At 47.4% G+C, this 25,763-nt stretch overlaps 3 protein-coding genes and 1 long non-coding RNA gene across 4 annotated transcripts; 2 read left to right on the top strand and 2 right to left on the bottom strand.

The window, feature by feature from the left end:
* Positions 1–1,424: 1,424 nt before the first annotated feature.
* LOC123100619 (uncharacterized) lies at positions 1,425–5,730 on the bottom strand. The gene is made up of 3 exons (XR_006448445.1): positions 5,672–5,730; positions 2,381–2,448; positions 1,425–1,682 (listed from the first exon to the last, which is right to left on the bottom strand). It is a non-coding gene; the product is annotated as an uncharacterized lncRNA (long non-coding RNA).
* A 4,442-nt stretch (positions 5,731–10,172) lies between these two features.
* LOC123099060 (RHOMBOID-like protein 2) lies at positions 10,173–13,085 on the top strand. The gene is made up of 4 exons (XM_044521180.1): positions 10,173–10,600; positions 11,242–11,405; positions 11,499–11,916; positions 12,697–13,085. The coding sequence occupies exons 1-4, from the start codon at positions 10,293–10,295 to the stop codon at positions 12,806–12,808; spliced, it is 1,002 nt and encodes a 333-aa protein (XP_044377115.1). The 5' UTR covers positions 10,173–10,292; the 3' UTR covers positions 12,809–13,085.
* Positions 13,086–13,432: 347 nt separating this feature from the next.
* On the bottom strand, positions 13,433–18,403 carry LOC123099059 (COP9 signalosome complex subunit 1). Its single transcript, XM_044521179.1, has 6 exons — positions 17,901–18,403; positions 15,927–16,247; positions 15,173–15,289; positions 14,992–15,077; positions 13,958–14,192; positions 13,433–13,862 (listed from the first exon to the last, which is right to left on the bottom strand). Exons 1-6 carry the CDS (start codon positions 18,288–18,290, stop codon positions 13,671–13,673), a joined length of 1,341 nt encoding a protein of 446 aa, XP_044377114.1. The 5' UTR covers positions 18,291–18,403; the 3' UTR covers positions 13,433–13,670.
* A 157-nt stretch (positions 18,404–18,560) lies between these two features.
* Positions 18,561–22,346, top strand: LOC123099061 (uncharacterized). Its single transcript, XM_044521182.1, has 2 exons — positions 18,561–18,918; positions 21,990–22,346. Exons 1-2 carry the CDS (start codon positions 18,576–18,578, stop codon positions 22,037–22,039), a joined length of 393 nt encoding a protein of 130 aa, XP_044377117.1. The 5' UTR covers positions 18,561–18,575; the 3' UTR covers positions 22,040–22,346.
* Positions 22,347–25,763: the final 3,417 nt, after the last annotated feature.

Raw genomic sequence — 25,763 nt, 5'->3', positions numbered from 1 at the left:
TCTTATTAAAACATTTTAATTAATTAATATAGACGGTGGGGCCCACGTGTCAGTGGCACTGGGCTTCCTGGTCAGCAGTTGACTGGGTCAACCCAGTCAACTGGGACCCACGGGGCCCACTGGCAGTGGCTCTTGGGTGGCCCCAGGCCAGCCACGTCGGCGGCCGGCGCCGAAGTTGCGCCGGCGAGCTCTCCGCGGCGGCGAGTTCGCCGGAGACGCTCGAAAATTCGCTACGGGGCACCGTTTTGCGCGGTTTTGCTTGCGTTCGAACGCTGACGGTGTCGCGCGTCGAGTGGTGGCGGTAGCGCAGCCGGACTTGGCCGAAATCGGCGCCGGCGACGAGCAGAGGCGGCGGCGCGTACGGGTGCTCGACGGAGACGGCGCTACGGCGTGTAGCAGCTTGAACGGAAGGGCTGGGCGTTCTCTAAGCAGCGCGGCGAGCACGTTGGGCACTAGCCCGTGACCAAAAGGTCACCGGAGACGCGCCGGCGACCAAACGAGGCGGCGGTGGTTCGGGCTTCGTCGGGGTAGTGGCTACGGGCGGCTAGGGAGGGCAGGGGACGGCGCGTTCGGCGCAGGAGCTCACCGGGGGAGCGTGGGGTCTGGGCAGAGGGCTCGGGAAGGCTTATCGGAGGCGTACGGCGGCGGGGATCGACGACGGCCGGGGTCGGGGAGGAGCTCGATCCCGAGGCTGTGGTGGCGTCGGGCTCGATCCAGAGGGCGGAGAGGAAGTAGAGGAAGTCGGTGGAGCAGTTGGGCTCGTCGGAGAGGCACTCGGGGCTCGGTGGCCATGAGGACGGGCGAGGCACGGCGGCGACCGCGTCGGCCTCCTCTCCAAAACGAAGGAGAGGGAGAGGGAGAAGGAAGTGGGTGAGGGGGAAAAGATCTCGGCGGGAGCCAGGGCGCCGATGCTGGCGTCCTTATCCTCCCTGCGGCGCCTGTAGCGGCGTTGTCGGCGAGGTGGGTTCGGCGGCGACCATGGGCACGGTCAGAGGAACAGGGAGGGGGAAGGGGCGACCCAGCGGGGAAGGTGGGCCGGCTTGCTAGGACGGGCCGAGGCCCGGGGGCAGGGGGCTTTCTCTCTCTCACCTCCTCTCTTTCTTTTAGTTTCTTTTTAACTTCTGTTTCAAATAGTTTAGGCCAGTTAAACACTTTGCAAATATGTTGGTTCACCACTAATATTAAATATGCATTATTTGGCACAAGATGAACATTTTAGTTTTGACTTTTGAAAACTTTAATTGTTTGAGTCGATTTTGAATTGAAGTTTGAATCGGTTTTGAACTAACCCAAGATTAACTACAGTGACAGAGGTGACGTGGCATCATTAGCAGCGAATTACTGTAGTCTAATTATCCGGGCGTCACAACAACCCAAGATTTCGGGTTATAGAAAAACGAGCTTTATCCCTTTTTTCACAAACGCGATTGCTATATGCGTGATCGCAACAACTTTTTCCCGCCCGCTCGCTTCTCAACAACTTTTCTGGCGCTAGTTCTGCGTTTTGCTGCTCGCCCTCGCGCCTTTTTCATTGCTTATATACAGGCCCCATCGCTAATAAAACTGGCTGGCCGTCAATTCCATTCACAGGCGCTGGCTGGGAGACGCTGGCGCTGGTTCTCAGCGGCTTCTTCATCAGGCGGTTCTCATCATCTTCCCATCTTCAATCAAGTTGCACGACCCTGGTAAGATCAATCATCCTGTCAATATAAGTTGTAGTCGATGTACATATTTCATGATATTGTCCATTGATCAATCATCCAGATCAACAAATTAGTCCATATAAGTTGTAGATGTACAAATTTCATGGTATTGTTCATCGATCAATCATCTTGATCAACAAATTGGTCCATATGAGTTGTAGATGTGCAGATTTCATGGTATTGTTCATCGATCAATCATCCTGATCAACAAATTCGTACGTAGATCTACAAATTCATGGTATTGTTCATCGATTCATTTTTTTGGTAATGAAGCTCATTTTGCAGAAAGAAAAAAACTCCGATAATCTGAGATAGCCAATTCGTAGATGAAACTAGAACCACCAACTTGGCAATTTGTCCCTTCCTCTCTCTAATTGGAAACACACCTCTGTTTGATTATAAAAGAAACCCACTACACTAGTTACTTGCTGCTGTGCATGGAAACCAGGTAAATGCCAGATATGAAAAAAGAGTAAATGGCACGCTAACTCTAATTATATATTTATATGGTATTAATAGGCACTGGGCCAATCTGAACTGTGCGATATAAGTATGTATGTTTGTGCTGTAGTCTAAATTGTATACACATGTATCATAGTCTAGTATGTAGGCCAATCGTGTACTCGTGGATATAAGGGGTCCTCAAATTTAAATTCAACATGCACATGCAGCTTTACCTCTATAAAAACAAATGGTAAGCCAACAGTAGATCACCGAAATACAAGCCATCAGTTCCTTTGTCGACCTGCATTGGGAAAAGAACATAGGAATACACGTAGAAATCAAACAATTAGTAGTAAGTGTTGTCATAGGTAAAACATTAAAGATTAGCTCAGTCCTAGACCCCCATTTGTCTACTGCAATAAGAAGAGTACACGCCAAGAGATCACACGAATGCAGTTGAAATATTATTGTCATGTTCATTTCTTCCACTTAACAGTGTTCTTCTCAACCAAATAACTCACTTTGCAATATGGCTTGTTGTAAGTACAACTTTAAATTGGAGGTTTTGAAATGTCAAGAGAAATTAAGTTTGTCAATCACATACTCATTTAAATTTTTTATTTTCTTGTAGATAAATATGGATGATCAGAAGGACCAAAAAAATAGGAAAGAAAACCCAGATAAAAAGAGGCATGTACGGAAATCTTCGGAGGACAAAATACTTCTCACTATACTGAAAGATCAAACTTTACACGGAGGGAAAGAAGGAACAGGTTACACAAAGAAAGCATGGCGTGATATCTTAGAACAATTCAATGATTCAAGAGTAGACAAACTTGAATTACAACAATTGAAAAATCGCCATAAGTACTACAGGAGTTGCTATGCTGCCATGTTTAGACTTCTTAAACTGACGGGATTTGGTTGGGACGACGATGACAAAATGATAAAAGCTTCAGAAGAAACTTGGGAGGAACTAATTGAGGTAAGTTAGTGCGAGTAGGATTCATATAAAATTGGTATATTGTATTTATTAATAAAAAATTAACAACTTGCAGAAGGATAAGTCACTCCAAGAATATCGAGAAAAGGTGTGGCCTAGTTGGGAAGATCTTCAACAAATATGTGCTAGTTCAACGGCATCTGGAGTTGGTGCTGTATCTAGCAAAGGGAAAGATGGTTCATGCACAACTAAATCATCTCAAATTGATCTCAATAAGGATGTTGAAGTACATGAAATCGAGTCTGATGAAAACAATGGCTCCCCTGGTGTGTTCACTAAGAAGTCGACAGCCATTGAGCCAGAAAAAAGGAAATTCCCTAGAAGTGGATCAAAAGAAACTACAAGAGGACAAAAACGTACAGCTGATGATGCCATAACAGCAATTGATCGTCTTGCAGATGCATCACTCAGCATTGCTGAAGCAAAGAAAAAAACAGCAGAACAAAATGACACTTACTCGGTTAAATCATGCATGTCAGTATTAAATAGTATGGGTAGCCTCGATGCCAGCACAAAACTGAAAGCAGTAAAAGCATTTACAGATGGTGACAAACGCACCATTTTCATTGAGATGGATGAAGAAACTCGAAAGCTTTGGATTCTTGATCCTTAGTTATTTTGTAATACACCATTATTTGATTTCAGTAATTGTCGTTTTATGTATTTAGAGAACAATTTCCATTGCTTTTTCTGTCAGTTTGTGTTGCAACAATCAACTGTACTTTCAGTTTGAGAAAGTTCATTTCCAACTATTTTATATATCTTATAAAATATTATTCTGAGATGATACAATCAATAGTGTACACTGTGCAGGGAACCATGAACAGTTTGTATGTGCCAGATGATGAATTTTCTGATTCCGAGCAAGTTCTTATTAATAACATTTCTGCAGTGTCCGTGTTTCGTGATGTGTTGTTCACAAGGTTATTCAAAACACCTCGTAACACCTCCATATTAACTGGTGCCCAGAAAACAAAAGAGTTGCTAGAGGGACATCCAGTTAGATTTTACGAACAAATTCGTCTTGAGAAGCACATATTCTACTTGCTGCGAGATGCTTTGTGTGAGAGAGGCTTACTGAAGGATACAAAGCGAATGACAGTGGACGAACAACTACTCATGTTTCTACATACCATTGGTCACAATGTTAGGAACCGTGTCATCCAAGATAGATATCAGCATTCTGGTGAACCAATCAGCCGACACTTCAACATTGTTTTAGATGCCATAAATGGGTTGCGTGATGTTTGCATAACAGATCCAAGGAATGAAATCCCAGCAAAAATATTGGGTGATGCAAGGTTCCACCCATATTTCAAGGTATTTTCCTATCGCAAACACATGTTACTTTTAAATATGATTAAATACTATGTCATGGAAACTTAAACTTCATTGTTTGACTAACAAAAATCCCAACAGTACTGCCTAGGAGCAATTGATGGGACACACATTGAGGCAAAAATCAGGCTAGATAAGCAAACTCCTTATAGAAATAGGCATGGTTACCCCTCTCAAAATGTAATGGCAGCAGTGTCATTTCACATGACATTCTCATATGTCGCTGCTGGATGGGAAGGTTCTGCGTCAGATCAAGCAGTTCTAAGATGGGCTGTTACTAGTGGGGGTTTTGTTGTTCCTGAAGGTAAAAGTTCAAACATATGAACTATATATTGATTAATCTTATTACATAAAGATTCTGACCGTGCTATCAAACCTTACGTGCAGGTAAATTTTATCTTGTTGATTCTGGATATGCAAATACTCCAAAATTTATTGCCCCGTACCGTGGAGATCGTTATCATATTGCTTATTTTTGTGGAAGTAATCGACGATATACTAGTGAGAAAGATATGTTCAATCATCTGCACGCACAACTACGAAATGTTGTTGAGCGAACTTTTGGTGTTCTAAAAGCTCGCTTTCCAATTTTAAGTAGGAAAGGAGGAATTCCTTATCCATATAAAACACAAGTCAAAATTGTTATGGCTTGTTGTATTATCCACAACTTCATCCGGAAGGTTAATCATCATGATGAGTTGTTCGAGCTTTATGAGCATGGGGAAGCACAACAACATGTTGACCATGGTGATCAGCAAGTTAGAGGGCAAACAAGAGAAGATGAACGAGCTGCTGGTGAGAGAGTTCGTGCAGGCATTGCTCGACAGTTGTGGAGTAATCATCAACAGCGTTCCGCTCAACAACCAGAAGATGATTGAGCATTACAATATTATTTTTTAAATTTTTATTTATAGATTCATTACAATAATAATTGTTACAATTTTTCATCAATTTATAGGATCCAAAACTTCCCATTCTGTATTACAAGATGATAGTAATGCTAAATTATTTTATGTACAACTGTGTGCAATAAATTTGTCATTCGATAAGAAAAATGGCCATTGCAGACTAGATAATGAAGTTGAAGAACTGAAACCGATATATTTGTGAAAAGAGCCAATGCAGATGAAGGTTATGCATTCAGCAACAAAAAATAAGCACATTCAAGAGATTACGAGAAAACCTTCACATGTGGCATGAGGAATCTGTATGGACCAGTCAACTTGCCACTCCTTTGTCTCTATGAGCAAAGGCTGTGTCAAACCACTCTCCAAATTATCACTTCATCCCTATTATGGGAAAGAATTAAATCAACGACTTTACCATGTAGCTAATTGTTAAGCCCTGTAAACTATGAAGTTTTTTTCCTCTTGGCAAGTAGAATGGCATTTCTTATTAACACAAGTAGAATCATCATATGAATTTTTCAAGCTCCCAGCTCAAATAATTCGACCTTGAAATGCAAACAAAGATGAAATGTTTACCTGCTCCGCCGAATCATCGTCCTCATGCTTGACCTCTAGCCCCGACATGGCCGCTATCAGGGTGGGCGGCGTCGAGCACTCTTTTGAGATATGAACTTCCATGTACGGACGCTGCTGGACGGCCAGCATCAAGGTGCGGCGTACATCTGGGATGAGCTCGAGAAGAACCTCTCCCCGAGCAAAGCCTGTGCAGGGCCAATGTGGGAGGTCGCCCAGGGGCGACGGACCTACGGGATGAGCTCGAGGAGCAGATCTCGCCGAGCAGAGCCTGGACGGGGACGACCAGAGTCGGCCTAGGCGACCAGGGAAAGCCTCCGCGCGCGGAGTCGTCGAGGCCGTCCCGACGGGAGGAGGGCACCGGTGTCTGGCGGTGAGGACGAACGACGAAAGAGGAATCACAGGCTAGAGCGGCTGGAGTCGAAGCTTTGGGAAGTCGTCGTCAATGGCCAAAATTGGGGAAAGTAAGAGAGAAAAGGCAAGGGGAGGAAGTGAATCGGTATCCTCCTACCCAAACAAGGAAATGTACAAGCCAGTTTTATCCTTTCCAAACCCAAACGTGTTTCTGTGTAAATTAGTTATCCAAAAATTCATTAGCAAAACCGATTTTGCTAAAATCCGGCTACAAACTCGTTTACCATGTATCCGGCCCTATCCAAACAACGCCTAAGAACAATTGCTTTACTTAGTTTTTATAAATATTCACTGTGCATGAAATACGTTTGGAAATGCAAATGTTTCTTCTCGAGGTTTTTCAAAAAGTTTCATCAATTTGAGAAAAACTTATGAAAAATACGTTTGGAAATGCAAATGTTTGTTCTCGAGGTTTTTAAAAAAGTTTCATAAATTTGAGAAAAACTTATGACATTTAAAAATGTACACATTTTAAATATGTTCATGATAATTGAAAAATATTGATGAAAAATGTAAAATTTCGTTCGCACAAATTTTAAAAAATGTTTGTGCCATACAAAAAAATTTCATGCAATTTAAACAAATATCCATGGTTTTAAAAATATTTTAATGAAATTTAGGAAATGTTCAGCAATGAAATTACAAAATTATTGATAACACTTCAAAAGATGGTCACACGTTTCAAAGAGAATCCTCAACATTTGTTTCTATTCTTGTGCAACTAGTTAATTTTCCGAATTTGGGCTGCTTGACACGTTCGCCACGTGTTCCAGCTAGCTCATCATTATGGCAACCAGTTGTGCGGTCGGTGGCTCGGATGGTCGAAACGGATCCCTCCCTGATCACTGTCAACAAAGTGTTGGAAAATTTAAGCTCAGCCCGGTGAAGCTGCACACCGTACCACCACGTACGTAGAGGAATTGCAAGATACCACGCTCGGATGCGTGAGTAAATCATTCCGGCATGCAGCATCTCCCACATCCTCAAGGCAAAGGCGTACCAAGCCACGGTAGCTAGCTAGTGGTCTGGGCGGCGGCGCAGGCAGGCAGCTAGCAATAGCATGATTAGTCCGTGACGGGAGAAGATCCCTCAAAGCTTGCCACAATGATGGGTTGGGTGGCGCCACCGCGACCTACTAATTTGCGCGATCGGAATCGCATAATGGGCTGTACGTACGTAGCATCATCGCTCAGCGTAGCCTCGATCGCTCGGCGGCGACACGCTGGCCGGCTGGCGGTTGCGCCGCCGACCGAGAATGGAATGGCCAACCGAATGAACCCACGCCAACACCACCCAGGCCAGGCCGACAACGACGCCAGGACATGCCCGGCCGGCTCACGCCACTGCCACCGCCACACTAGTAGGCTGACGAGCTCCATCATGCGTCTCCGTGTATGTGCGCCTGTCAGAGTTAATTGAGATAGATATCGCAGGTCGTAAATGTGCGACTCAAGTTTCACGCCTATGGCAGAAGCGGACGATGCACGGCGTATTGCTTTTCGGGTAAGGGATCCAGGAAGCTGCTGACAGGCCGGCCGCGCGCGCACCCTGTCTTGTGTCGGCGCCAACCGATGGATCGACCCATGGAATTGCAGTGCCTGTCCGTATCGCCGTCCCGGAAAAGTGTTTGATAAAGTAAGCCGTCCGAGTGGCCAACCAACCCTTGCTTTAATCATTGCACATGGAAACCAGATTACTTACTCATCATCTTGCTTGCCTGTAATTTCGCCACGGATTCTCGCAGGAATATGGCGTCGCTACGTCCAGATCTAATGACCGGATTAATAATTCATCTATATCGCGATTGAGACGAGCGACTAAACAAGCATAAAGTGACGTTCCCACTCACAAGCGCACCGAAGCTTCCATGATTGATCTCGTCGAATCACCCGGGAGAAAGAATCCCGTCCATCACTGATTGCTTGCTTGGGGTTGGGGATCGGCCGTCTCTCGATACTCCACCCCTCAAGTCAACAGTAAGCATTCTCCTCTTCGGCTGTAGAGTGCACACATTACTCCCTCCGTTCCTAAATATAAGTCTTTATAGAGATTCCACTGGGAATCACATGCGGAGCAAAATGAGTGCGTCTACATACACCCGTATATGCTTCGTAGTGAAATCTCTACAAAGACTTATATTTAGGAAACATACTGGGTCATCTGCAGCCTGGCGCCCCAAGCCGGACTCAAACGTTCGGGCAACCCGCCCAGTCACTGATCGGTCACGTAAATGTCACTCGATTGAACGTCTCAAACATGTAGGCTGGCCAACACCCCTCATATCCAGCCCAAATATGGGGCGGATATGAGGCGGCCCGGGCGCACGTCAGCCCGGCCCACCCCGAATCCCATAAATATCCCCATCCGGAAAACTTAGACACCGGTCAATCTGAACTCCACTTCACTCCCCTATCCGTCCACTCCACTTCCGATCCCCTCTCCTTTGATCCGATGGCCGGCGACGGAACCAGCGGTGGCTCCGATGCAGAATCCGACGACTCGAACATCGATGTGGAGGAGGCGGCCCTCCGCATCGCCTTGAGGAGGTCGCTGCTCGAGCAGGGCAGTCCCGACAAACGACAGATCTTCTTCCTCGGCGCCCGTCGACGACGGCGACGGCCCTTCCCGCTCGGCGCGCAGCTCCGCTCCGCTAGGTACACCGCCACCTCCACCACCCTCTGGTCCGGAAGTGGTATCTAGCCACTGTTGAGTCCTCGTGCCCACGCTGGGGCCGGCATGTACGAGGACGCCCGAGTCCGAGGCACGTGCAGCCCTGCGCGAGCGGCAGCCGGCAAGGGAGATGGGAGAAGCGATATCCGTGCGCCGTTCGCGCGTGAGCACGCCGGCCGATCTCGAGGTCGCGCTCCTCAACGTCGGTCCTCCGCCGCTCTCTCACAACGGCGGAGACGGATGCGTGGCGCCTCCGCCGCAAGAATGACAAGACGCTCCGACTCGCCATCGAGTTGTCGGAGCGTGAGGCAAACAAGGAGGCGGCGGCGAGGGCGGCCCGCCATGCGAAGGAGCAGGACCGCCTGCTCCGCAGGCTGTCGGGCATGAGGTGCAGCTCCGACTCCGACTTGATGGACGACTCCACCTCCCGCTCGGACGACGACGCACCGCCGCAAGCCGACGCCTACACGGAGGAGGGGCATGCACAGCCGCGCCGATGACCGGAAGGGGAAGGGTCCGGCGAGGAATTGGTGATTTCCATTTCCTCCGCCCTTCCTCGTTCTGTTTATATTTTAACTATGCTTTAAGTTGTTTGTAATATGGATTTGCCGTTGAGCTCCGGCGATGCAACGTTGATCCGTTGAACTGGAATATGACCGTGTTTTATGTAGCGTTGCGTGGGTTGTATGGTTTCGAGGGTTCAGACACGAGGGGAAGGGCTCTGCCCGGTGCTTGGGGGAATGCAGTAGTGCAGAAGTGCAGTTGGAACAAGTCAGCAGCGCGGTGCCCATTCAACACGCCTAGCACGAGCACCGACTCTCTGTGCCGCTTCAAGAGAAAATATTCGTGTAGACGCGTAGCACCGACTGTAGCTAGCAGCACGTACTGTTTCGGCCCAGGGAGTCAGAGGGGGCGAGGACCAATGGCAATGGAACCGCGTCGCCCGCAGCCGCCCGTCCGTCCGCCCGCACATTACACACGACACGAGAGAGAGATGTACTCCACCGATGCCACATGCCCACGGCCCCTTCCAGCCAGCCAACAGCCAACCGCGCGGTGCCTTCCGTGCGACCTCCACCCCCCGTCCCGCTCCTCCTGCCCTGTATTTATTCCCACTCCTCTCCCCGTCCTCCTCACACTCCTCCCACCGCCACCGCCACCGCCACCGCCACCTCCAGACCAGAGCCAGCGCCACCGCTTCCACACGAGAAGGGCCGCTCGATCGTAGAACAGGCGGCAATGGCGACGTCGCGGGCGGACGTGGAGAGGGGCGGGTCGTCGTCGCCGAGGAAGCAGCAGCAGGAGAAGGGCAAGGTGCCGACGCCGCTGTACCCGCAGCACGAGGGGGAGCGGGAGTGGACGCCCTGGCTGGTGCCCTCCATCCTGGTCGCCAACATCACCGTCTTCACCATCGCCATGTACTACAACAACTGCCCCGCCCACAACGCCAAGCCGGGCCGCGACGGCCAGTGCGTCGCCGGCTTCCTCCACCGCTTCTCCTTCCAGCCCCTCCGCCAGAACCCGCTCCTCGGCCCCTCCTCCGCAACGTAAGCGCCTTAACCTTTCCCTTCCTTCCTTCAATCCATTCCTTCTCTCTGTCTCTCTGTCTGTTAATCCACATCCTCGTGCTCGCTGTTTCATTGGGTTGGGAGTTAGTAGTTAGGAATTACGTACTTGTTATTGGCTTATTGCTGATCTGTGCCTGAAGGAAGATTTTTACTGCCATACTAGTTGCTCCCTTTGCTTACCTGCCAAGCTAGTAGGTAGTTGCAATAGGAGGCAAGAATCATGCATAGCTGACTGTAGATCGACTGTGCACACACGATTTCTGTTGCGAGAAACAAGTAGTAGAAATTAAGTGCTATTCATCACCGATTCTCTTCTTTCGCAACATTATTAGTCTGAAATCTGAATGAATGAATCAGCAACCGAACCTGCCAAGATGAGATCCGGCACCCAAATAATTCGTAGGGCAGAGGCGCCAGAGATGGCCCGAAAAAGAAACACGGGTAGGACACCAACCGCACGCCAATGCAAGTGCAGATGAGCTGGGGTTGCCTGTATCGGGGCGGTATGCCAGTACAGCCCCTGTCCATATACGGCAGCATGGGTACATGCATGCATCCTTGATGATGAGCCGGGGCCCGGCCGATGGATCCTGACCGTTACACTCCTGTGCTGGATGTAGGCTGGTGAAGATGGGCGCGCTGGTGTGGGACAAGGTGGTGCACGGGCACCAGGGGTGGCGCCTCTTCTCCTGCATGTGGATGCACGCCGGCGTCCTCCACCTCGTCGCCAACATGCTCAGCCTCCTCTTCGTCGGCCTCCGCCTCGAGCAGCAGTTCGGATACGGTATGCACTATAATTACTCCCTGTTCATCTCATCTGGAACTCCATCCATCAGCAAGTAATCTCATCGTCGTCTTCTTGGTTGGTCCGTCGCAGTGCGGATCGGCGCGATCTACCTCATCTCCGGCGTGGGCGGGAGCGTGCTGTCGTCGCTCTTCATCCGGAGCGCCATCTCGGTGGGTGCCTCGGGGGCGCTCTTCGGGCTGCTGGGGGCGATGCTGGCGGAGCTGCTGTCCAACTGGACCATCTACACCAACAAGGTGGCGGCGGTGACCACGCTGCTCTTCGTCATCGCCGTCAACCTGGTGCTGGGCATCCTGCCGCACGTCAACAACTTCGCCCACATCGGCGGGTTCCTCACGGGGTTCCTCCTCGGCTTCGTGCTGCTCATGCGCCCGCACTTCGGGTGGATGGAGCGCTACCGCCTCCCCGCCGGCAGCCCCTGCACCGCCAGGAAGTACCTCCCCTACCAGTGGGCGCTCATGGCCGCCGCCCTCGCCCTCGCCGTCGCAGGGTAAGCATCCCTCCGTTATTGGTGCATTTCAGGTGTCATTAAGCAGCAGCATTACTTCACCTACGTACAACACGCTTAGCCGCTGGAACACATAGTACGAATCCTTCTAGTACGTGGACATTTGTTGCCACCTGCAGAAACTCTAGTTAACACTTATGGACACCTAAACTGTAGTAGTTAGTAGTTCACAGAATCAGTTGGGAAAAAGTGGAGAAGCGAAATGTGGGTTAGGTACATGGGCACTGCACATGCGTGCATGCATCCCGTTGGTAGATTAGATTTGATGCGCCAACGAGCCTGCGCACCCAGGTTCCTTCCTCCTTCCCATTAAGGCACTCATGTGAACCGACAGGCAAAGACAGAACACCATGGCTCTTTTTATTATACAATTATAAATTAACCATATCTTCTTCTTCATCATCATAGTGATCCGTAGCTGGCCTTCTTATTCTTCTTCCTCCACCATGTAAAACAAAGCTTTTTTTTGTCGCCTTTTCCTCCTCCAGCCTAACGTGCAGCACCTTGACAGCCACGCCCAACCTGCACACACACACACACACACACACACACACACACACACACACACACACACACACACACACACACACACACACACATTTAGTATATAAACATATTTAATCTCTGAAGTCCCAACAACTACGTGTTTCTGTCGGTGAAATATATTAAACTAAGCTGGCGATGGCCGGCCGAGGAAGAAAGGAGGCCATTCTTTCCGTGCTCGCTCTGACTGACTGTTGGAAACCCTTTTTTCTGCTGCAGATTCGCGATCGGGCTGGCCATGGTGTTCCGCGGCGCCAACGCCAACAGCAGCTGCGGCTGGTGCCACTACCTCAGCTGCGTCCCCACCAAGAGCTGGACCTGCGCCAACTGATGACCAGCACCACCACCAACGCGCACCAACACACACACACGAGAATTCCAGCAGAGAGCGCTTTCCCCGTCGTCATGAATTCTTCAAGCCCCACAACACATTGTCCGGTTCATATTTGTAGATAGAGATCAAGGGAGGGAAGGAAAGGGGCTGCGGCCTCGGCCTGATTGGTTAGGCGCACACACACAGACAAGGCTCGTTGGGGTCTTTTATCTCTTGTCCATTTGATTTATTCTTTTGTAATGTATGACGAATGAAGATTATTTTGAGAATCGTCTCTCATCTGTCATAACCCTACCATGTGCGACGTTGCTTCCTTCCAGCTCGTGTTCATCCTTTTGAGTCAGCGGATAAGCAACGAGGCAATAGACAGCTCCTTCGTGATCCCCACAACGCTGCCAGTTGCGCTGCGCTGGCCTGATTGCCACATGCGCAAGATTCCATTTGGCGATTAATAATCAAGTTCGAAACAAGTCACACAGAGCAGCCAAATGTGCATATACAAATGCAATCAACATGCAAACCACCACATGCTAGCACGGTTGACATTTCACCAACCGTGCAACCCGCGGGCGCACCACTCTGCCGGTTAAAAGAACTTTCCAAACCACATGGAACGGCATCAAAATGAACATGGCAGACAGGCATATCATATCTCCAGATGCATAACTATTCATAAACCGTTTGCGCCAGCAACATTTCATAACCTAAGAGCCAACAGAAAGAAGAAAAACAAAGTTGATTGTTCGGCCATCAAGGCAGTTCACCGAAACCTCGCAATGTGCCACTGCACCCTTTGTCCCAAAACAACTATTTCCAAGCGGAGGAGGAGACAGACACCTTTTAGCATTTAACTCAGAGCTCACAAGTTCATCTTCCGTTGTCCAGGCCAGTTCTTCTGGTTGAAATCGTGCTTGATGAGGTTGGCTCTCAGGAGCATGGCCTTGATATCTCTCTCAAATTCATTGCCGGTCTGGAGGGCCCGCTGGAAGGTTGCGTTTCTTTGGTCAGCATGCCTTGCATACAGGATCTTGTTGTGGGAGTCTATACGGGCCTGCAGCACAAAGGCAATAAAGAAGCAGGTCAGAATAACAATACGAGAATTATTATACAGCTATGCAACAAGATGAGAAATCTTTTTAACGGTACCTGTATTTTGTTCTCGGTGATCAGTGCAGCCAGCTCTTTCTCCAGCATCGACACTGAGCTCTTGAAGGCACTAGCCATTGTGTTGAGATCCACGGATATGAACGGAAGCGTGTACTGTATGATAGCCTTGTGGCGGATATCATTGTACAGAGTCCCAAGATGCTCACGGAGATGGATATCCAGAAGGAGATTCGGCTTTAGCTTCTCAAGATGCTCCAAGCATGATCCATAGCGACTAGTTTGGACATTTTCATGGTTAGCATATTTATTTAACACAAATCGCTTGGGAAAAAACTGCAACCTAATCTAGCAGTGACACAAACCAATGACTTGGAGCCCAACTTTGGAACGAAAAAATTTTGTACAGGTAATCAAGCTTTCATGGTATTTGGAACTGTAAAACCCCAAAGGGCACATTAATTGACACCATGTTGTAGAAAATAAGGTGTAAAATTATAGGAAACTATTATTATCACTAATGCATCCAAGAGTCATATCTGAACACACAAGCTAAAAGGCTAATGACTTTAACCTCATTGCCAAGAAAGGGCTGTCTATATGATATATATATCTATGCTGAGACACAGTAAGTAACTGATGTGGCATACAAAAGGATGAGAGTAATAGAATGATGCCCCCTATGGATTGAAACCAATTGTCAGACACCTTTCCTTCTAGAAAACAAACTACTCTGTTTTTCTTTATAGCAATTACTGTATTTGAGTTGACACTGTAAGAGGAGAACACAAAGAAAATGTTGAATACACCATTTTAATTATGCCAGCGCCAATACTTATGAAATTATTATGATTATGAGTGCAAGTTCTACTGCTTGTCGCAGGGTTTCCAGTATATTGGCAAAGCATATACGTTGTATTATATGTGGGCTCTGTTGATACAGTAAAAAAAAACAGTTGCATAATCTTCCACATATCCTATCAGAGTAGCAAGTGTAAAAACAACCACCACCCTGAAAAGGTGGTCAAGAATGATAAAACACTGGAGTACTAAAAGCTGTCCCAATAGAAGCATACCTTGCATAAAAATCATTGACCAGCTCCCTTACTTCAGGCACTAGCTCAAGAAAGTTACGGAAGTTTATGTTGTCAATAACTTTGCTCTGGCAAAATATACAAACAATCATATTTCAGTGTAACCGTAACCAACCGACCATACAGAAGGCACACAACAGAAAAAGAAGAACAAGAGGTAAACCTTCAGTTCTGAACGATCGAAAGAAGCAAGTGCACAAAGGGCACCATAGACAGCCACATCTTGCGGAGCTATGACTTCAGAATAGTTGCTTCCTAGTTCAGGTCCTGTCTCGAGAAACTTCAGAGAAAGGGCAAATTTCAGCAAGAATAATTTATACTAGGCAAAAAGCACAAGACATTGCCTATTTTACTTGACTTTTTTGGACAACCCACTATCTATAAAAGGGGGATGGATCCAATTGTGCCTGAACTACTGGCTGTAGGAAACAACCTCCGTACGTAGTTACACTGACCATTTGCAACAAAGAGAGTAAATAAAATTCAGATTAAAGTGCAGTACAGTATTGATAGCTGTCAGGAAAATTTTGTGACTGCTGTCTAATCCACAAATGACTATTGACACTTGTAAACTTATTTACGATGATACACTAATAGTAACTTCACAGAATAGTAAAGGAACAAACAAATCACTTGATCTGTTCAAGGCTTTTCACTGATATCTTGAAACAAGTAGGGGTTTATCAACAATATACTACTGGCTCTTGAAAGAGGCACTGCATGAACAGAACTAGCAAGATGGAAGTACCAAACATGAAGTTTCAAATTAAGTTAATTAAAATTCTTGCATACAGAAGATCGATTTATAGGAATCATATCTCATCTCTAGAATATCAACTTAAAAGCTTACAGGCGCAAGGACAGCTCAGCTCAAGGAAAAAATACAAGAAACAGAACAGGATTTCTGGAGGACAAACCTTACGGGCAGCAAGTTTGTATTTCTTTGTCTCCAAGTTGGCTAATCCTGCAGCCGCTCGCAACTTTGCAACAATGACAGCATCCAAGGTGTCTGGGGTTTGCTCTGCTTTGCTGACATAGTTGGTAACATGTGCGAACTGTCCCAACTCTATGCTGACCAGAATCACATGCATACACATCTGAACTATATGCTTGGAAGTGGTGCAATAGTCCCGTGTCCGGATATAGCTTTTGAAGGCTTCTGAAAGGTGGCCATGAGCATAGAAAAAGTCACCAATGTCATTATAACCCATTCTGATGCTCTCTTTGATCAGGTTGGTCTGCATTTAAAGAAGCAATATAAATGCAGAGTCACTTTTCTGATACATAGATGACATCACCATTCAACTCACCAGGGCCACGAACAAATATATTACACCAGAATTCAAATGCCAGAGAACAAAGAATACGACAACAGATATACTTACACATATGTTATAGATTTTCAACGTATGCTATGCCTATATTCAACACCACATACCTTCCTAAACTGTTGTTATAGGCCTATGCATGGAGATTACATGATTAACAGAAAAATAATACCATAACTCCATTAAGTGTGTTATTATGACTCACTATAACAATGAAGTAGTTGTGGACCCTAGACGGCATCTACTGCATACCTAGAGCACACATTGTGTTAGACGAAACACTGCCAACACCCTATCCTTAAACCAGCAGGCCATATTGACAAGGTTAGGCTCCATTCGGAGTTGCGGAGGATAATGATGATTTCATTTATCTAACTACCTTTTGCCTATTTTACTGCTTGTTTAACCAACTTATCTATACTACAATGGAAAAATATAGAAAAAGTTCAACACGACACAATTCGGCAACTACAAACTGGGCCTAAACTCAGGCTCATAGGTAGCTCTGGCAGCACAAACAATATCTTAATATTGGAGAATGCAAAGTAAATTGTGAGTGTGCTCACAATCCTATGTGGTAAACCATTCAAATGATCCTAATAGCATAAGAGTATTATTAGGTACATTTCACATTTGAATCACAGAACCACACTGCTATTATGGACCCTAGAAACATATACAAAGGCAACAAAGGGTGGGAAGGCATGCCAGAAAAACACAGAGGCGCGAGAAGGCAGAATGCTGAAAAGGTAGCAATAGCATTGAAGTGAAAATTGGTGATTAGACAGGGTTGTCTGTCTTTTACAAACTGGGAATAAATCAGATAATGGTGTGTAAATGTGTGAGCCACGGTTGGCACCAATCCAAGTCTGGGTTCTTGTGTAATGAGAAAACTGATCAGAGGCAAAAAGGAACAATAGCGAAACATACTGGAAAAGAGTTCCCTTACCCGGTTAGCCCCATATTCCCCTGTATTTTGTGTTTTAGCACAGCTAATAAAAAAAATCACTCTATGCAATAAACAATTTAATTGTGCACAGAGATCTTTTCCTAAAAACATAACCTAATGGGGTAAGGATCACATTCAGAGACATAGCACAGATTGACATCCAAAATTACTGGATAACACCTAGAGTTCAGCGCCGCACCCTGATCAAACAGTGATATCCATCAGTGTAGAACAAGCAACATGCAAGGTAACAACGCTTTTCTGTCTTATCATCACAGCATAGAAAATCATGCCCATGCAAGGAACACTATCCTTGAGCATAGTAAGCGAACACACTATCAGATAACAGTATAAATTAGAGATAAGGACTACTACTCGCACCACGCAAATCAGAGTCATCCACACTCCACAGAGTAGGCAGTACATCAAACCAATCCGTCGATCATAATCATATAAACCAGACAGATCAGCCAGGAAACCAACACGGGAGGCCAATTCCTTGACAGATCAAGGCAACCACCACATCCTAGGTCGAAACTAATGGGAACGAAGCAGTAAAATTCAGAGAAGCGGTCAGAACATGGGGTCAATGGGGGTGGGTAGGGTTTTCTGACCCTGTAGCCGTTGAGTTCGGTCTCGAGCTTCTCCTTGCGCTGCTCGGCGCGGCGGTTGACGGAGTCGACCCAGGCCTGGTCGTGGCGGTAGCGCGGGCCGAGGCGGCCGTTGATCTTGAGGACGGCGTCGAGGTAGAGCACGGTGTCCTCGCGCGCCCTGGCCTCGTCGTGCGCCATCCGCAGCGCCTCGAGCTGGATCGCCTCCACCCCGCACCGCTCCGCGATGAAGAGGAGCCGCGCCACGCGGGTCCGGCCCGAGTACTGCGCCGCGTACGCCTCCACGTCGAGCTGGTCGGCGGAGACCGGCGCCGCGGCGGCCTGCTCCCCGCCGCCCAGCCCGTTCGTCACCGCCGCGGCCGCGGCCGCCGAGACCTCGCAGTCCACGTCCATGCTGCCGGGGATCGGCGGTGGGGTTCGCCGCAAAACCCTAGAGAGAGACGGGGGAGGCGGAAGCTTCGGGAGAGGAGAGATGCCGAGGAGGGGAAAAGACGGAGGGCCTGGGTTGGAAATAGCACGGGTGGTGCGGGCAGATATGTAAAGTTACGTTGGGCCGGGTATGGGTTTTGTTCTCAACTTGGGCCCGAATGAACGCCCCTTTCTGGGTCATGTGCGTTGGCCCAATAATTCGTTTGGGCTAACAGGCCGAAATAGCCTCTTATATCACTATGTTGAAATATGGTGGGCTGGCTGGTGGCGTGCTGTGCTCTACACGTTTTAGGTCCAAGGTCTCGAGCGGCGGCGGCGGCGGCGGCGGAGATGAGGGCGGTGAACGGCGAGGTGGTCTCGTCGAAGCCGGTGGGCTTACACAAGGCCGCCCGCGTGTTCAGCCGCTTCGCGGCCAGAGAGGCGTCAAGGCTGCCCGCCGGGGCGGGCGTGCTGGTCCTCTGCGCGGCCGAGGCCGCCGCCGAGCTCCACGCCTTCCGCTGCGCCCGTGTGGATCCCGATGGCGAGGCTGAGACGGAGGTGGTGCAGGGCGGAGATGGGCGGCGCAAGAAGAGGAGGAAGACGGGGCGCGAAGGTGTGTTACTAGAGTAGGCTCTTTTGAAAAAAAAAATCCATGTGTTACTGTGCTAGCGACTAGTCTGTTGTTCTTGATGCTGTTAAATCCATTTGTTACTGTGGTAGCGACTAGTAATAATTTGTCTGGTGTTATTCACGATGCATCATTTGGGACGAGCTGTGTTGCGTGTGATGTATGTATCCTGCTGCTGGGTATACATTTTATTTCAGTGCAATCGACTGAAACTTTCACTGCCACAGAGCCATGCACCTGGTGGAAAAGACGTCTGAGCTTGTGTGCTGTGCTCTTCAGTCCATGAGTCAATCCATTGTTGTCCTTGAACTGTTCTTTAAAAAATAAGCTCAACTCTTTTAGTTGGATGTTTAGCTTTTCAGTTTTCCTTTTGAGCCACAACCCAACTCTGTATTATTGTTGTTGTTGGTTCTGTCCGCTGGAGTTTTATCCTCTAGACAGTTTCGTCTGTGTCGTGTGGTGGTTGTAGTGTCGTCAGGTTTTCGCCCCACAGCTGATAGTCCGTTTCAGGGTTGTCATGCAGTGGGTTTCCTGGCGATGCACCAACCCGCTACCCCCTTTCAGTCTCCTTTGCTTAGTAGTTGTCCTATTTGGCTTGATGCCTAGCTTGCGATCTTCGAACGACGATACCTGACTGATGTATTTCCGTTGATTGCAAAATTAATGGAAAGGGGTGTGAGCCCGGTTGGAAAAAAAAACTCTGTATTAAGGTTCCGTTGTCTTGTCTGTCAGTGGAGCCTCCATGATTTTCCAAAACGAACAAAATTGTCGCTGTTAATTTGGTTCTGAGGTCTGAACTCGTGTGCGTTGGAACTTCACTCTCAGAGCCTCGAGAAAGAGACGGATACTTGTGTTGTTTTAACACCTTTCAGCCTGAGCTAGAACGTTACTCAAGCTGCCGGATGCCATTGGCTCAGACATTAGTGAGAGTGAGTACACAACTATTGCCGACTCGCCCGCACCTCTGCTTCACCTGGCCGTGGCCAGCAAGAAGATCCCAACGCAGATGTGCAATCACATCTCATCCAGTCAGCCGTCACGTTCCACGAAGTCAGCCACACAATCCACTAAATCCAGGCAAATTCGGTGCAATCCGGTCCAGTCCAGCTTCAGTCTGCGCTGCCCAACCTTAATTTTGTGCTTGTGCTATAACTCGTCTGCATTGGCAGTTCCGCTCCGCGTACCATATCTCTCTTAGTCTTAGATTAGATCCCTTGAGAAAGGTATATATGTATGCAACACTTTTCAACTGAGCTAGAACAGGTAATACCATTAAATCTGACATTGGTATTGAGATTGCCATGAAAGATTGCCAAAGTTAACCACTTATTCAGGTGATCAACAGGAGCCTCATCACTGGATAGAAACAAAACCACATAAACATAGTATTAGGCGTTAAAACTTGAATATTTGTGGACAAAAGAATAACTATATTGTCTTAGAATTCTATCCAGTGATGGAGTGCAAATGACAATAGACCTTTTTTTCTCAAATACCTGCAAAAAAAATCTACCTCTTTCTATAATATAAGATTTAGTACAAGTTGAGAAATAGTAATATAATTGCCTCCTATTCCTTCGTATTGTGGAAGATCCGGCTGAAGCTCGAACAAAGACAGAACCTAAACTATCCTAACCAGACTCTCTCTGGAACTGGGATGCAGGTCCGGTTAGCAATCTCATACCATGAAATTGATATATGCAATCATAAAAACAGACTCTCTCTGGAAAAGGATTTTGAGGCCAAAATACTATGGATCAGCACCAAAGTACAGACAACATTTGAGCATCAGGAGTGGGTGACATGGATCACAGCACCGGCGCCAGGATTCTACTTCAGGAACTCCAAGTATTTCTCCAGCCATGCATGATCTGCATTTCTAGTTAGTGCCTTCAGGAAGGAAATGCAAGCCAGACTTGTGCATCCGCTCAGTCTCGTGATCTTCAGCTCCAGGACGCGATCTAGCTCCGCATTCAGGCAAATTCGGTTCAGTCCAGTATGTTCCAGACAGAGGCTGCTTGTGTCACTAGCAGCTTACAGAAGCAGAAACACACACTTGGACTAGACACCCAGCCAAAGACGCCGCACCTAGCAACCAAGAGGATCCCATTGCACTCACATCTCATCCAGTCAGTCGTCACGTTCGGCTAAGATTGCCAAAGTTGATCACTCATTCAGGCAAATCCAATTCAATCCAGTATGTTCCAGCCTCAGTCTCTGCTCTGCTAGACCTGAAGCAGACAGAAGCTGCTGGTGTCACTGCCAAGTGTCCGTTCCGAAAGAAAAAAAACAACCAGTGTAGAATCAACTCACCAAAGCAGAATCGGACCCCTCGAGGTAGACACCCCAGCCAAAGAACACCTCACCCAGCAACCAGACAAACACTAAACCTCTCGACCAATCCCAGCCACGCAATCATGGCCAGACGCCACCTGTACAGCCCCTGTGGGTGCCGAGTCGGATCCACGATATTTTTTGGCGTGGCTTTATCCACACCTGAGCGCTGCAGAAAAGCGCAAATTGATATTTTGCTGGCGTCGTTTGCTTCCCTGTTTGGGTAAAATCTTTTGCTTCTTCTTTTCATTATTGCAAAAATCTTTTGCTTCCCGGTAGGTGCCAAGCAAAACAAGTGGTTTGACTTTCGTTTGAGGTTGAGTGCAACGGCTGAGAATGACATGTCACTGATCAATATAAGCCGCAATGGTATTATCAGACTGTCAGTTGCTCTGGTATATTATTATTGTATGCTGATGCAAACTAAGCATGGCCGCAGTGGTATTATCAGACTATCAGTTGTTCGGTATACTATTGTATGTTGATGCAAACTAAGCAAACAAAACTATCAGTTATTCCTTTATATGGTCGATGAACGGGGAACAAACTGTGTGTTTTTGCTTTTCCTGCGAATACTGGCCACAACATAACAAATTGCGTTCCATTTAACCTTTTATCTGGTGATGGTTTCGTTAATGAAATCGGAGCCCCCCCCCCCCCCCCCTCTCTTTTGCTCAAAATTTTTTTTAACCTTTTTCACTTCTTTTTATTAATCTTGCAAGGCTTCTGCCGCACCCGCATAGGTGATGGCGAGGCGGCTCGGAGCAGATAGGAGGGTCGCAAGAAGAGGAGGAAGGCGGAGCGCGAGGTTGTGTTACTGGAGCAATAGCTTTCTTTTTTCTCAAGGCCATGTGTCACTGCACTTGTTGGCTCCGCCTCCACTGAAACTTTTGAAAACTACTAGTGACTCGTAGCTAATCTCGTGTTCCTCATGATGTATCCCTTTTTTCTTTGAGGCATGATGTATCCTTGGCGACGGGCGGTGTTGTGTTTGTGTACGTGTTGTATATCCTGCCGAGGTACAGCTTAGTTCAGTCTGGAACCCAACTGTGTAAGATTTCGTTGTCTTGCAATGGAGCCTCCCTGATTTTCTAAAAAAAAAAAGTTGCTAATCTTTGGTTATGAAGTCTGAACTCGTGTGCGTTGGCACTTGCGCGTCTGATCTTTCTCTCTCTCTCTCTTGAAGTCTCGAGAAAGGTGCGGATGCTTATGCTTGTGTTGTTTAGCATCTTTGAGCTGAGCTAAAACATTACTCAAGCTGCTGGATCCCATTGGCCAATTCAGACGAAGCTATTGCCGACTTGCCGGTACCTCTGCTGCCCTGGCCGGCAGGAAGATCCCAACGCAATCACATCTCATCTAGTCAGCCGTCACGCCGCCCGGCCCGGAGATTACCCAAGTCATCCACACAATTCAGGCAAATCTGGTATGTTCCAGCTTCAGTTTGCTCTGCCCGGCCCGGAGCAGACAGAGGCTGCTCATGTCACTACCACACCTAGCAACCATAATAGCAACGCTAACCCTCTCGGCTAGACCGAATTCTGTAGTAAGGTTTCGTTGTCTTGCAATGGAGGCTCCCTGATTTTTTTTTTTCTAGAAAAAAACTGTAGCTGTTTCTTTTTTGGTTCTGAAGTCTGATCTCTCTTGGGGCCTGGAGATAACTGTGTTGTTTGACGCCTTTCAGCCGAGTCAGCAGTACAACGTTACTGAAGCTGCTGTATGTATCCCATTGGCTCATTCAGGCATCGCGTCGGTGAGCGAGGACCAAGTAATTTCCGACTCGCCGGCACCTGGCCGTGGCCGGCAAGAAGGTCCCGGCGCAAAAACGCAGTCACATCTCGTCCAGTCAGCCGCCACGTCCCGCCAAGATTACCCAAGCTAACCAGACGATTTTCCGGTAAATTCGGTTGCGATCCGGTAGCAGTGATCTAAACGCTCTTATATTTCTTTACGGAGGTAGTACGTGTTTTCCAGCTTCAGTCTGCTCTGCCCGACCTGGAGCAGACAAAAGTTCCTCAGGCCACTACGAGGTCACCATCAGCCCAGCGAAGCAGAGTCACACGTAGTCCCCGAGGTTTGGATCAGACGCCAAGCACAGTCAGCAACCAGACGACACAAAACCTCTCGGCTAATTCCAGCCGCACACTCAACGCCCTAAACGCCAAGGCAACACCCGGAGCACTGACGTCGGCCGCCACGTGTGCCGGCCCTGTGCGTGCTGACTCGGATCCACGATATTTACGCCCGGCTTCATCCGCTCCGAGGGGACCCAGAAAAGCGCAAGTTGATATTTCTGTGGGGGTGACGAAAGGGAAAGAAACTGCAACTTGCTGGCTGGCTGGCTGGCGGCTTTTGCTTCCCGGCAGGGGCCGGGCAAAACAAAATGCGTGTGGTTGGGACACTTGGACTTTTGTGTCCAGGTGGAATGCAACTGCGGAGAATGACACGGCATTAATCTAAGCCGCCATGGTGTTTTATATCACGCCATTTAGTTGGTGATGCAAATTAAGTAAGCACGTAGAAATTTTCTTGGTTGATGGGAGGGGAGCAAACTGCCTATGTTTTCTTTGGTCGCCGAGACTGGCCACGGAGCATAGTGCCCCCTCTGTTTCTAAGGATTGACGCGCGTGTTTCCCTCCCCTTTACCGTGAAAGAACGCCGTCAAAGCAGACAAATTAGAAGACCGCAGTTCGCAGCATTTTCGCGGGGCTTGCGTGCGCCCCTGCGTGCCATCGGTTATGAGTATGAGTGGATTATTATGCCGGTGTGAATTGAGGAGAGATTAGTTTTCGTGCATGCTTAGTTAGGGGTTAAACAGATAGATTTCAACTCTTTACTTCATCCCTTGTTCTTCATAATGAAATTTAATGCATTTTCTTTTGAATGTGGAGGGAGTACATTCATTGTTTTTCCCTTTGCTTTGTTTTAGTCCTTGGTAGTATGGTGTAGAGCCAGATAATGTTCGTGCTCTTTATTCCCCAACTACTCATGCAAGGCTAGATTGGATTCACGATTTAGGTGGCACGCTGGGACGGAAAGGCAGCAATCAAGATTGGTTAGCCGTATAAACAAAGAGCTCAGGGTGCCGCATGCCTTCTTTACACCAAGGCAGCGGAAATTGTGGTTTCATTAGATTCTCGGTTCATCTGATATTTTAGCTAGCAAACTAATTATTTTCATGCTAGATAGAAAGTAGGGATCCCAGCTCTTAACGGCTAATAATATTTGGTTACACTTTCGGAGCTAGCAAAGGTCACGACAACTTGATTAATAGTTTAGCTCGACCGAAAGCTTCATTAGTTGGCCGTCTCGTTAAACAGAATCTCGGAAGCGGCAAAGCTGGCACCAAACGATTTTTGGGAAATTTCTATCGGGTTTGAACCTCAGTTTTGGATTATTTCTCCCTTGTTTCTTTTAGTCATTTCGGGAGGACGGGGCTTGAGAAAACTATGATACAAGTTGTTCAAAACTAAGGTTTGAGGACTGTGCTGAAATTATACCATGTAGTTGAAATATGCGGTTTATTTTTGTAATAAAAGCGGAAAGCTCAGTGAAAATTGATCAATTGGCTAGTGGCATGCGGCTAGCTGGGCGACCTAGCCCACCACCTGCGTTTGATCCTTGGCTCCATTGGGTGTGTGCCTATATTTCTTCTTAACAAAATACCATAGGGGCTTGTCCGTGTTGCCATGTTTTTTTTGAAAGCTTAGTGATTTACCATCTATATATTTTTCTTGAATTGTCCAAACTTAGTTGGTACTTCTTTCTGCTCGACTATGCCTTCAATGGCGGCATCATTCACCAATGAAGAGTCATGATTTGACATTCAAATTAAATCCGGTTTTTAGTCAAACATCGTCATGATTTGATTTCTTCCGGAAAAATTACATTTGCAATTTGTTTTCGAAACTGTAAACATTGAGCCCCTCCTAGCCCAAAGTGGTCTACTCCAATGTAGCAGCGCCAATAACTAGTGGTGTGTCGCAACCCAAAACCGTATCTGGCGTTTTGTTCCCAAAACGAGTAAATTGCCAAAAAAAACACCAAAATTGCGTCAGTGCCAAAAAACACAGTTTTCATAAAAGTTTGCCAAAAATATCGATTTTGAGTAATCGTGTTGCCGAAAGCACTAACCAGTCTATTGATCACATATTGGCAGAAAAACTGACAGGCAGGGCCCACCAACCAGGGTGACATGGCAAAGGGCAAACAACTAGGATGACGACAGTTATTGCAGATGTGTGGGGCCCGTATGTCATAGGAAGAAAAGAAAAGGAAAAGGGAGAATAAGAATGCCGCCGAAGCAGAAAACCGCCGTTCGCAGGTGCGTCCGTGCGTGCCATCAGTTGCGAAAAGAAGTGGATTAAGTCGCTGTGGTTGAGGAGAGATTAGTTTTGGGTTTTTGGCATAGGCTTAGTTAGGGATTAAGCATGCAGATTTGAACTCTTTACTCCATTCCTTGGTCTGCATGCATTTATTTCGAATACAGAAGGAGT

Source organism: Triticum aestivum, chromosome 4D (genome assembly GCF_018294505.1).
Source record: "Triticum aestivum cultivar Chinese Spring chromosome 4D, IWGSC CS RefSeq v2.1, whole genome shotgun sequence".
Classification (NCBI taxonomy): domain Eukaryota; kingdom Viridiplantae; phylum Streptophyta; class Magnoliopsida; order Poales; family Poaceae; genus Triticum; species Triticum aestivum.
Note: the sequence above shows the minus strand (reverse complement) of the source record. Positions and strands in the feature narration are given on the sequence as shown.